Genomic DNA, 12638 nt, shown 5'->3' with positions numbered 1-12638 from the left:
CCAGTGGAAAGAACTCAGGTAGCAGGGCTGCACAAGTCACCTGACCAGAACTGGATACAGTATACTGCCAGTCAGAGAACACTAGGGTAGATGGACCAGTGACCCAACACCTTAAGAAGCAGTTTAATATGTTCAGACATCCACATATATGTATACCTTTCCAAGTCATTTATCCTGATGCTTCTCAAGCCCCCATTGTACATCATGTACAGGTTGAGTCTCATGAGTTCTGGGAACTTACGTGAATGGCAAAAACCGCATTAAAGCAAATCCATTTAAAAAACAATGTCCCTTTGCTAGGCGATTTAAAAACAGCCTTGCTGACCTTTGTAATGCATCAAGCAGGCAATCAGTCTCTCTCCAGACACTTAGAAAGGCTTCACTCTGAGGCAGCAATCCCTCCCTTCACCGGTAGCTGCAGCACCAGGGGGGGAATGGAGGAGGTGATAATCACTGCCATTTAGCATTATTTCATATGCTCAGGGGGAAGGGAGGGGTTGCTTGCCTCAGAGTGAAGCTGTTCTAAGAAAATGCCTCAGAGTGAAGCTGGAGAGAAAATGACTGATGGATTTTCAGCGGGCTGCCCTCTCTCGCATTAACAAGGCTATTGTTAAAGGACTTTCCCCCTTTAATTTAAAGGGCCCTTCTCATCGCTCTGAGATAAAACTGCAGGTAAAAAATTTGTGGATAATTAGGTTATACCTGTACACTGTTTCTACTACGATGCTCCTTCTCTTCTGTTGGGTCCCCTCTGGCAGAGAAACTCACCCCAGCTATTGCTCTTTCTCCCTCTTTCATTTAGCCTGAGCCTTTCCAGAACGAGCCACTTACAAACATCCTTTCAGCCAAAACCACTTAAATATCTGCACAAGTGATTTTACCAGTAAACTTCGCCTTTTGGGGGTTGTTTTTTTTTAGATCTCTGAATAAAATCTACATTTGTTGGAGAAATTCTGCCTCATTGGTGCACTGAGGTAGTTTGCTCTACTACCCAGTCAATGATCCCAAAACAGCCGTACACTGCATTTTCACTTCTTGACAGTGACATACCTACGGGGGGGCGGGTAGCAAGGTAAGCACTGCACATTACCTTCACTGTCCAGTATGGCTCCAGTGGCAAGGGGGAGGGGCTGCTTACACAGTGCCTTGCGGTGTCCGCACTTCTTACTGCGTTGATCCCTGCCATAGATATGCCACTGCTTCTTGAGTACAAATTCTCTCGATTGGGTTTAATTCTGGGCTGGGGCCCAACACTGTGTGTGTATAGCAATGTAGGGGTAGACATGTGTGTGTGTGTGTGTGGGGGGAGAGAGTAGGGTTGGCAACAGGCTGCATGTTGATCCATACTGTATGAAACCAGCTCTAAAACTCTCAGGCAGCTTTTGGAGATGAGGGCTGATAAGCTAGCTGATTGTGGGATGTGGGTTGGTTTTGCAGGTGCAACTTCCTGTTCCAATTTTATGTTCTTATTTTAAATTAAATTACCATTGTTTCTAATACTGTTGGGGTTCATGAGTTAGCTGCCCCAACCCTCTGGGATGGGGAAGGCTATCAATCAATTAGTCACTCCATCAAGGGAGTGACATCCACTGGTCTGGAAAGCTACTGTGGAACAATGGGCAATTGTGTCAACACTCTGGTGGATTGTGTATTAAATGAGCACAATCACAAGAGAAGTACAATTTTAGCAAGTAAAAATAAAATTTTTTGTATTTGGAGAAAACTCAGTGTTTTTGTACAGAGAAGATGGAATCATCCTTTTTCACTGATGATTTCATTTAATCAGAAGCATTTGCCTCCCATTTTACCTGCTGAAAAGCCAGGTTCAATAAGCCTATGAAATGTGGGGTGTATAGACAGCTGAGGTTATCTATAGAAGATGCTGAATTTCCAGCTTTGAGTTCAATGAGACATGATTGGATTTTCTATAGGGTTCTTTATATTATTGCGAGTGGTGACATAGCTATGGGAAGTCAAGCTTGGCATGAGTTTATGACTTGGGGAAAAAAAGGAATACTTTTTGGCAGGAAGTGAACTGTTGAATGAGGGATGGCTGATTATGTAGAAGTCCTTGTGTAGCAGGAATGAACACACAAATCCCTTCCCCCAACGCCTCCTCACTCCTTGTCTTTGATGTTGCCTCAAGACTGCTCTTATGATGCTTTAGGTTTTCCTAGCTAAGGAGTAAGTTGCTCGCTGGTGTTTTCTACCAGTGGATGCAGAAAAACCAATTAGATGTTTTGGGCACAATCCTAACCTCTTATGTCAGTGCTTTCCAGTACTGACATAAGGGCAATGCAGCTCTGAGGTAAGGGAACAAACATTCCCTTACTTTAAGGAGGCCTCCGTGAGTGACACCCAACTGCAGGATGCAGCACATGTTCCATTGCTGGAAAGCACTGACATAAGGGGTTAGGATTGCGCCCTTTGTTGTTGACGTTAGAAAAACAACACCTTCAACCTGGAGATGTATTTTTGCTGTTAAACTACCTTAGGCTGCAAATCCTATACAAACTTAGCTGGAAGTAGGTCCCATTGACTCCAGTGGGACTTTCTTCTGAGTAGACATGCATAGTCTTGGGCTGTTAGAGCCCTATCCTATTTAGTGCTGGTGCAGCAGGACTGCACAGCCCATTCCATATCCAGTAATGAAATTGTGCAGGCTGGAGGTCTCTTTGGGGTAAAGTTGTTCCCTTTCAGCCCCAGCCTACCAATGGGGCTACTTGGATATGTACCAGCAAAATTGCTGGCACAAATCCAAAAGCCACTTATAGCAATTCTTAACTTTTTATACATGTGTAGGCTTTAGAGTTACAAACTCTATACGCAAAAAGTGTTTCGCCCTAGCAAAAAGTGGAGTTGTGCCATCGGCTGCTCAACTCTCTTCATCCTCCCTCTTAAACCTGGGCCCTGTCCCATCAAACTCTGTGTTCATGAGATCTCAGGGAGCCCCATTGCCTCAGCAACGGGTCAGCTGATATGGCTGCCCAGATTGTGCCAGAAGGGTTTGGCAACACTTTCTGCTACCCCTACTACTGCGATGGGAATTGGTTCCATTCCCAGGTTCAGCCCCATATTCAGAGCACTGGGCAGAAGTCACATTGTGTCAACATCCACCATGGGCCTTTGCGATGCTTTGCTTGAATTAAACTATCAGATTCCTTTGGTCTGCATCAGTTCTAAGTTAGCTGCTAGGCACCGGCTGAGGTGGGATGCTGGCCTGCCCTGTCCCCATGGAGGGGGAGGGCTGGGTGATGCCTGACGCAGCTGGGGTGATCCACAGGAAGGGCCTGGCTGCCGTCCAGAGTCGCTGCCTTGCCCCCTGGCACTGCGCCCACTTGCTTGCTTGGGGCGCGCGCTTTGTACCCCAATTCAACCAGCCCAGGTAGGACTGGGAAAGACCTTGGCCTGAAACCCTGGATTGCTACTTCCAGTCAGTATGGACAGTGCTGATCAAGGTGGGCCAGTAGTCTGACAGTGGAAAGCGTAGATTCATTTGTTCATCCATCTCTGGAACCAATGCACTTTTATGCCTAAAAAAGGTGGTAATGACCTTAAAAAGTCTCCCCCTATCCCGGGGGGTTCCAGATCAGGCCAAGATAAGTGGATGGAGGTTTGAGCACTAACATTTTGTGAGAGGTATTCAGCATTCCTGACTTTTATTTATTTATCTGATTCCAGAAAAATAAATAAGATTCCAGAACCAAATACCATTCTTTACATGCCAAACTTGTCAGAAAGTAAAATGTCTGTTTTGAAAAGTTATTATGTGGGGTAAATTCTGGGCCAAAGTTGAATACTGCACTTCTGGCCCTACTCTGGCTAAGTCCCAATATAAACACTTTACAAGAAATTGGCAGACCCTTCTACAGACCTAAGTCTCCCTGGCACTTGTCCATGATAGAGCCTCAGATAGGGAGAACAAGGACAGAACAGACATACCCTCACAACGGTTACCAAGCCTTCATTGGTAACGGGATCAGTCCGGATGGTGAAATGACCGGAAGGGTCTCCGCTGATAATCCGATAAACAGCATTCCAGTTGGGTGAGTGGGGTTGATCTCTGTCCATCACTGTCAAGTTGGCAACCACCACTTCTATTCTGTTCTCCGGAACTTCCCCGGAAAACTGAAAATGGAAAAGACGGTTCTGTTAGAAGGGCGGCGCTTTCAATGGAAGAACAAGTCAATGCACTGAAAATTGCAGTCCTGATTCTGCTGGCAGCCCTTTTCAGGCAAGCCCAAGTAGAGATATGGCAATGGCAAGCATTCAACCAGAGCAGTTTGACATACCAAATTCTCCTGCTTGAAGAATCAAGATGAAAGCAAATGCGCCTGCAAAAGTCTGAAACTTTTGTGAGTGAATCAACAAAAGTTCTTTTCATTTGAACCTCTGCAAACCTTTGCAAGTGGTCCAGGCTATGCTCAGCCTTTTGTGGGAACACCTGTGCCTTTGCAAACTGATGGCTCACACTTGTGCAGACATTTTGCTAACAAACATGCACAGTGGCAGACTTACCCCTCCCTGTTCCTGGGGCAAAGCTTTGTGAAGCTGCCTCTGCGAGATGCCACCCCATACCATGCACGAAGCCGTCCCCGTCCTACCTTTGAAGCATGACGGCTTTGCACAACTGTATCACCAACCGGAGAAGTCTCAGAGGGCCTCCCCACAGTCTTAAACTGCACATCCAGAAAACCGGAAGTGCAGTTTCCAAATGTGCTGGGACCCTCAGTGAGGCTTCCCATGCAGTCCTAGAGGCGCACAGACCCAGTGCCTGTGGCATTTGCTCATATGCCCACAGCTAGGTCCGCTGCTGCACAAAAGCTCACCTTGATTTCATATTGAACCTTAGGATGCTGGGATAGCCCTACAACCAAGTGAACGTGTGTATGGGCAGGGGGGGAGTCTGAAATACAAAGATTATCTGAGATGAACCACTTTCTGGTGAAAAATATCAAATTCAGTAGCACTGGGTCCTGTAATTGGTAGGTTGCAGGCAAGTATGTAGTCTCTGAATTGTTCAGGTCTGGTATAAATATTACAACCTGGCCTTCTGTCCTTGCCTGGGCAACAGAGCACTACCTTCTGCCTGCTGCCCAAAAATAGAAGCTGACCTCAGGGCTCCTGAGCATAAGGTAATACACATGCAAGTCTAGGCTGAGGTGCCCTGCCCTCTTGACAATACATAAGTTAAAAAGCAACACAAATTATTGAATGGGGTAAAAGAGCAGAGATGTATTGCAGTTCATGGACTGTCATAAAGACTATGGTAAGACTACCTTCTGCCTGCTGCCCAAAAATAGAAGCTGACCTCAGGGCTCCTGAGCATAAGGTAATACACATGCAAGTCTAGGCTGAGGTGCCCTGCCCTCTTGACAATACATAAGTTAAAAAGCAACACAAATTATTGAATGGGGTAAAAGAGCAGAGATGTATTGCAGTTCATGGACTGTCATAAAGAACAGCCATTCATTTTGCACAGGACAGGTAAAGGGGGTATCAGGCCTGAAGGACTGGGCTGGTTGTATCACCATGCACCCTGCATAGAGTGGCCACTTCCAAATGAAGTCATTCCTGGAGATTTGTTTTTCCAACAGGGTATAATGTTGGCCGTTCCAGGAGGCCCTGTAAACACCTGCAGTTTTGCTCTCAGTAGTCTCCTGGTGATTGATACTGATTCCTGGAGACTCCAGGCCAATCCTGGAGGGTTGGCAACTCTACCTGCACACCTTGTAATCAACCATGTATGATAGCCTGCCAGGTGCTTGATAAGCTGCCCAGCCTTTGGAGTCCCAGGCAGACATTAAAAGTAGGTTTACAGAGTCCCTAGAGGGATGCAAATGGATGCTGGAATGGAGAGAAAGTGTTTTGTACTTCAAACCCATCTTTAAGAAAATGAGCTAAAAGATTCTTCAGCTGTAACATGTGCCTGCTGGTTGTCTAGCCCCGAGAACTTTTGCGCTCCTGTATAGTTTGCTTTCTTCTTCTGTTCCATATATGTTTCCCCGTTTGCATCCTATTCCTGCTCGTGAAAGATGCATCCAAACTAGATGAAAATGTCGGCCTCCGTCACGCACACACAGCAAACAAACTGGATTATAAAGCACTTGCAGCTTGGGAAGCAAACGATACATTACATGCAAATACATGTTAAAAAGCCCAGGCATTTTTCTTAAAATGAAAAGCAGCCCCGCGAGGCAGCCATGTATTTATTTAAATGATTTCCTTCCTTTCCTGCTGAATGAATGGAGCACTCCATTCTGAGCGAAGGAGAGGTAAGGGCAGGGACTGATTCTTTTTCCTCCTTTATTTGTGAATAGAAATACACAGTTCCTTTCCACCATTTGTCCACACAACAGCCCTGTGAGGTAGGTGAGGCTGAGCAATCGTGACTGGCCCAAGGTCACCCAGGAAGCTTCGTGGCTGGGCAGGGATTTGAACCTGGATTCCGCAGGTCTCATTTCAACTCCCAAACCACAGCACCATCCTGACTCTCGACAATGAGAACGATATCAAAGAATGATAACAACAATGACAAGGGGAAATGCTGCTTTATACTGTATAACATCTAGGCATTTTTGTTCTATTTCATGCGATTGTTGTGTCCAGTGCTTTAAATCTGCAGGGTCAACTCTACAGCATTCAGGATAGTTGAACCACACCCAACTAGGGCAGAGGAATAACACACGCAGTTAGACTGTGCCATGTAAAATCCTTTCCCTTGTGCCATGGGCACATCCCTGTTATCAATCATGCCTGTGGTGCCAACTCAAAAGATGCCAAAGAGATTAGTTAAGGCTGACTCTTGCTACATCCGTAACAGTTGTCTCCTCTGGACTCTCAGCTAACAAGATGAGATTAATGTTTCAGTTTCTCTGCTGATAACAAGTTGACAGACCTTTGGATCCTGCAGTTAATACTTGAATTTCTGGTAACTGCAGAAGATCTTAGGGTCAAATCATATGTTATATCCACAAACTTCTTCATCTTTTGTTTTTAAACTGAAATTCACCTGTGAATGACAGTCAATTTGTTTAAGTCTGTATTCTTCCCCAGACACCAGATTTTGACTGGTATCGTGTTGGATAGGATTGGACCCTGAGGCAGTCTCCCCCTTACTGAATGATGTGCCAGCCTCTGCTCTTTCAACACTCTAGCCCAGCCATTCTCAACCTTTTGTTTTGCTATGGTCCCTATGTCCATAAAATGCTGCTTGGGTATTTCATTGATTCCATTATAAGGGCCCCCCAAAACACTTGGGGGCCCCCATTTTCACTTACCCCTCCTGAATGCTCCCCGTCTCACAGTTTTCAGTCTGTGGCCCCCTTCAAATCAGCCAGGACTCCCCAGGGGGCCATATGACTCCTGTTCACAATGACCACTCTAGCCTACCACTCTCCTCTCCTCTGCACGTCCTCTGCACGTCCTCTGCACGTCCACTTCTCCCAGGGAGAAGGCAGAGGAGAATCGGTAGAGGCAGGCAGGTGGACAAAAGTGGATGTCCCCTGTTGGTCTGCTGAGGCAGCAGCTTCAGTTAGCCCCATGACTTAAATTGTCCTGGTTGTACTTACGCTGTTTTTATCTGAAGTTTTATTTTTGTGATTTTGCTGTTTCAGTTTTGTACTGTATTTTAAAAAATGGTTAGATTTGCCTTGCGGCCATTTGTGGTAAAAAATTGGCTGTTAGTCCTATAAATGTTTGAATAAATGCTTTGCTGTATCAACACTTGTAATTTTGTACCATTTCCAATAGCCAAGGCACGTTCATAGAATCATAGAATGTGAGGGCTGGACGGGACCATAGAGGTAATCTAGTCCAACCCCCTGCTCACTGCAGGAAACCACGGCATTATCTCTGCCAAGCGATTATCCTGCCTTTGCCTGAAAACCTCTATTGCCTGAAAACCACTATTGAGTAAGACAGACTGTTCCAGTCCCAAACAGCTCTTGACACTTAGGAAACTCATAGATCCAAGAGTACTAATGTTTCAGATTAGGGGCTCCCATGCCTTTTGTGAACTGACACAAGTCTGAAGAATTAGTCCTACATGGTGGTGTATCTACCCCTTTCTAACACAAGAAACAAGAAGAAGGTTTCAGTCAAATTAAGGTGAGTCCTGAAAAGAACATAAGAAGGGCCCAGCTGGATCAGGCCAAAGGTCCAATGTGCAATGGACGTTTATTCTACCAACCCCTTAGCCCTGTCATCGTTCCCTGACAGTCATGGCCAGAGGAGCAACCTCTCCCCACCATTATTTAGCCTCTGAAATGAAATTGGCTATTCTTAGCAATGACCTGTACTAACCTTGTCCCATTTCATTTCTGCAGAAGAGCTTGACTTCCCCGAATGATAGCAGTTTCAATTGATGCTTTACTCTTTTGTGAATGTAACGTGGAGCATGTTTGAAAAGTTCACTTGTGTCAACTAACTCGGAAAACTATAGACATGGAATGAACTTCAAGGGTTGTCTAGATCAACTCCCCCACCCTCCGCAACAGCAGTCTGTCCTAGACTTAAGCCAGGGGTGACAAAGGTTCATCCCATTACTTGTTAAAACTCCTTTCCTGTTCTATTGCCTTAGTGTTCTTTCAGTGTGAAGCATTACCTGACATGCAACCCAAATTGCTGCAGTCTGAATCCCATTGCTTCTTACCCTTCCTTCAGATGCCCTAGCAGGAAAGTTGCTCACCATCATATTTACGTATAGCCCTTCTATCCTAAGCCCAAGATAAGGGCTACTCCACCAAACTGTTAGGCCTATTACTTCTCAGCCATGATGGTGGGGATTCAGGGGTCAAAGATGTGTCCAAAAAAGACATAGTGGAAATGGAAAAGGTGCAAAAGAGAGCGATTAAGATGATTACAGGGCTGGGGCACTTTCCTTATGAGGAAAGGCTACGGCGTTTGGGCCTCTTCAGCCTAGAAAAGAGACGCTTGAGGGGGGACATGATTGAGACATACAAAATTATGCAGGGGATGGACAGAGTGGATAGGGAGATGCTCTTTACACTCTCACATAATACCAGAACCAGGGGACATCCACTAAAATTGAGTGTTGGGCGGGTTAGGACAGACAAAAGAAAATATTTCTTTACTCAGCGTGTGGTTGGTCTGTGGAACTCCTTGCCACAGGATGTGGTGATGGCGTCTGGCCTAGATGCCTTTTAAAAGGGGATTGGACAAGTTTCTGGAGGAAAAATCCATTATGGGGTACAAGTCATGATGAGTATGCGCAACCTCCTGATTTTAGAAATGGGTTATGTCAGAATGCCAGATGCAAGGGAGGGCACCAGGATGAGGTCTCTTGTTATCTGGTGTGCTCCCTGGGGCATTTGGTGGGCGGCTGTGAGATACAGGAAGCTGGACTAGATGGGCCTATGGCCTGATCCAGTGGGGCTGTTCTTATGTTCTTATGTTATGTTCTTGTTCTTTGGGGATGGAAGGCAGAGTTCTAGCTCCTCAGAACACTCTGGGCCCATTTCCTCGTCAGCAACTTAAGAACATAAGAATAGCCCCACTGGATCAGGCCAAAGCCCATCTAGTCCAGCTACCTGTTTCTCACAGCAGCTCACCAGATGCCTTGGGGAGCACACAAGACAACAAGATGCTTGCATCTCGCTGCCAATCCCTTGCAACTGGCATTCTGTTTACCCTCGCAGCCCCCAACGAAGACATCAGGCTGCACTTGGTTTTAACTTGGGCCACTTTTTTAAAGACAAGTGAGCAATTTTTAATGCATGAAACCTACTGAACACACCGTCCCTCTCTTGCCAGTCTGGGGAAGGCAAAAAAAAAACACTGCCATCCATGGCCATTTTGGACGACAGCAAAAGATTCCTACCCAGCTCTCATGAAGAACGGCCAGCTAATCTCAGACTGTACGTATGCATCATGACTTCCTCCATCAATCTGTCCAATCCCCTTTTAAAGGCACCTAGGCTGGATGCCATCACCACATCCTGCAGCAAGGCATTCCAACTTTTCTGCAGCAACTTTCTGACCTCTCTGCTGGCATATCCTGGGCATGCTGTTAAAAACATTCTACAGTCCTGCGCACCATCACATTTTGAAGCTGTGCAGACTTTATTTTTGCTGTCATTGTATGTGACGAGGAGCTGCTTCAGGCAGCAGTATTGATATCCCGCGGCTAATCTCATCCATTCAATTCTGTGACCAAAAGCCAAAAATCTATGTCTGAGAACACTGCATTTTATTTTAAATATAGCTCAATTTTTTTAAAAAAACTTTTATTGCTTTATTTTAAAACATGTCTACCCTGCTATCCCCTTCTCAGAGAGAGACACCCAAGGCAACTCGGCAGTTGTTTAAATTATGCAGTTATACATTTAATTTACATCATTTTAACCAACAGGATGGGGGTGGGTCGGTGGCAGACATCAGATTAGTTTTTAACCCTTTCTATACCCCAGCCCAGCCAACTCCTCAAGTCAAAGCCAGTTTCATTGGCCATCCCTGGTCCACCCTATGATAGCACTTGTGACTAGCACAGAAGTGGCAGCTCCCACGGCTGCCATGGCATATTGCCCACCGTCGTCTTTCCAATTTGATTCAAGGTCACAAGTAGCACCGGCTCAGTGACCAGATGCACCCAATCCTGTGCACATATGCATATGTTATTTATTTATTTAAACAGTTTCTATGACTGCTCCTTGTTTTGTCCTGGATGAACCCAGAGCCCATGGGATACGTTTGCAGAACGTACCTGCCCCTGCAATCAAGGTCAAATTGAAACCATCCAACATATCCTGTTTCACTGTCCCCGTCATACTAGTTCCCGTTCCATTTACTTGGAACGGTCGATACTTAATAGAGAGGGGTTTTCTGATCTTGAGAATCTGAAATTCCTTCTCAGTGATTGTACAATCGATATAACGGAGATGGTCTCTAAATTCTTAGTCTCAGTGTCCTCTAAGTACACCTAGTTTATTTGCTAAGCCTACTACTGATAATGTTCTGTTTCTTATTTTATTGTACTCATTTTTGTTTTTACATTACTTTGTGTTCTTCCTTGTAACTGGCTGTTGCCATATGTATTATATGTATGCCAATAAAGGTTATTGGATATTGGTTCAGCATTCAGTTTCAAGTAGGAGGAAAATGACAAGAGCAGCAAGCGAGCAAGCAAAAAATCCAAGGAGCTATTTTAAGGCAGCAAGTCAGCCTTAAACTAGTTGGGTTTTAAAGGGGCTAATTTAATAGAGAAATGAGGAGGGCTGCATGTCTTAGTCCACCCCCAAGAGTGGTCATCATTAGAGATGCAATTCATCATGAAGCTCTCTTCTGCTGACTCAGATTGTTGGACCAACTAGTCTGGTAAGTACTCTGACTTGTGGAGGTTTCCAGGGCCCCCAATCAGAGGGGAGCTTTTTTCAGTCTTGCTGCCTATGATTCTTTTCGTTGAAGATGCCATGGACTGAACCGAACCTGGGATCTTCAACATGCAAAGTAGCTGAGCTCTGGCATCACTTGGAGGTCTGATTTTGGCCATCAGTGACTGACCCCCAACAGTTAATAAGAGCAGACCACTGAATCAGTGAATGTAGTATGACCAGTACATGATGGGAAATCTCCCTAGGGATGCATCTGTGCTTTGAATCATCAGTCCAGAACATAAGAACATAAGAACAGCCCCACTGGATCAGGCCATAGGCCCATCTAGTCCAGCTTCCTGTATCTCACAGCGGCCCACCAAATGCCCCAGGGAGCACACCAGATAGACAGACACAGCTGGTCGGAGATAGAAAAAAGGTAGATACAAAACTTGTGGTAGAAACAAAGCTTGTGCACAGAGTGGGACAATATTTGCATATTAAAAGGACATGCTCTTAAGTCCATCTGGGACAATGTAGCAAAATGGAAAATATGCAGGGGTTAAAAATGTAGACCCTCCTCCATCTCCTGTTTCATTTGAACACAAAAAAGAAGAAAAGGCACTCTCTAAGCTGACATTAGCCATTCATAGGAAAACTGCACTTTTATCTATATTTAAAAGCCTATGCAGAGAGGAGCCCCTTTAATCAAGCTCCTTGACTTCTGGGCCTTGCACGTTTCTCTGAGACTCAGAGAGCCTGCCTCCCGTTACAGCACACAATAGCCTTTCATCTATAACCCAGAACTCCTGTACAGTCAGACCCCGATAATATCACCTTGTTAGGAAGAAAAATTGTGAATTTATCCAAAATGGGATCTCATTCTAGTTTTAGTGATGGAGCTTCTGTGGCAATGACCTTTAAGAACCGCTCTGCTCAACAATAGAAGATTTTATCTCGCAATCCGGTGGGGGAAAAAAAGCACATGTTAAAATTCTGATCTGATAAAAAAGAAGAAGAAGAAGAAGCAGGGACTTCCATTTTCAAGTTGCGTTGAACTCACTTTCTCATCAAACGTCCTTTTGTTTTGGACCCAGGGAAGGCATAGCATGAAACAGGAGCTATCCGGACACATCTCAGAGGAATATCTGGTTGCTGGGTATAAACAAATAGTGCTGCTTCAGCAAGAACTGTTAGCATTCATTAAACCCGCTCAATGAAGACTGGAGAGCTGAAATCGTGTCTTCCTCTTGAAAAGAGCTCTCACATTTGGAGCAAGTTCTAAACCAAGGATACCAAAATAAGTAG

General features: G+C 45.1%; 1 protein-coding gene across 1 annotated transcript in view; it reads right to left on the bottom strand.

The window, feature by feature from the left end:
- The window catches only part of CDH4 (cadherin 4), a 423769-nt gene that overhangs the window by 43382 nt on the left and 367749 nt on the right, over window positions 1–12638 (bottom strand). The window contains exon 8 of the mRNA XM_066624723.1: window positions 3943–4128. Coding sequence (XP_066480820.1) covers window positions 3943–4128 — 186 coding nt within the window. The remainder of the gene's footprint in view (window positions 1–3942; window positions 4129–12638) is intronic.

Source organism: Tiliqua scincoides, chromosome 4 (genome assembly GCF_035046505.1).
Source record: "Tiliqua scincoides isolate rTilSci1 chromosome 4, rTilSci1.hap2, whole genome shotgun sequence".
In the NCBI taxonomy this organism is placed as follows: domain Eukaryota; kingdom Metazoa; phylum Chordata; class Lepidosauria; order Squamata; family Scincidae; genus Tiliqua; species Tiliqua scincoides.
Note: the sequence above shows the minus strand (reverse complement) of the source record. Positions and strands in the feature narration are given on the sequence as shown.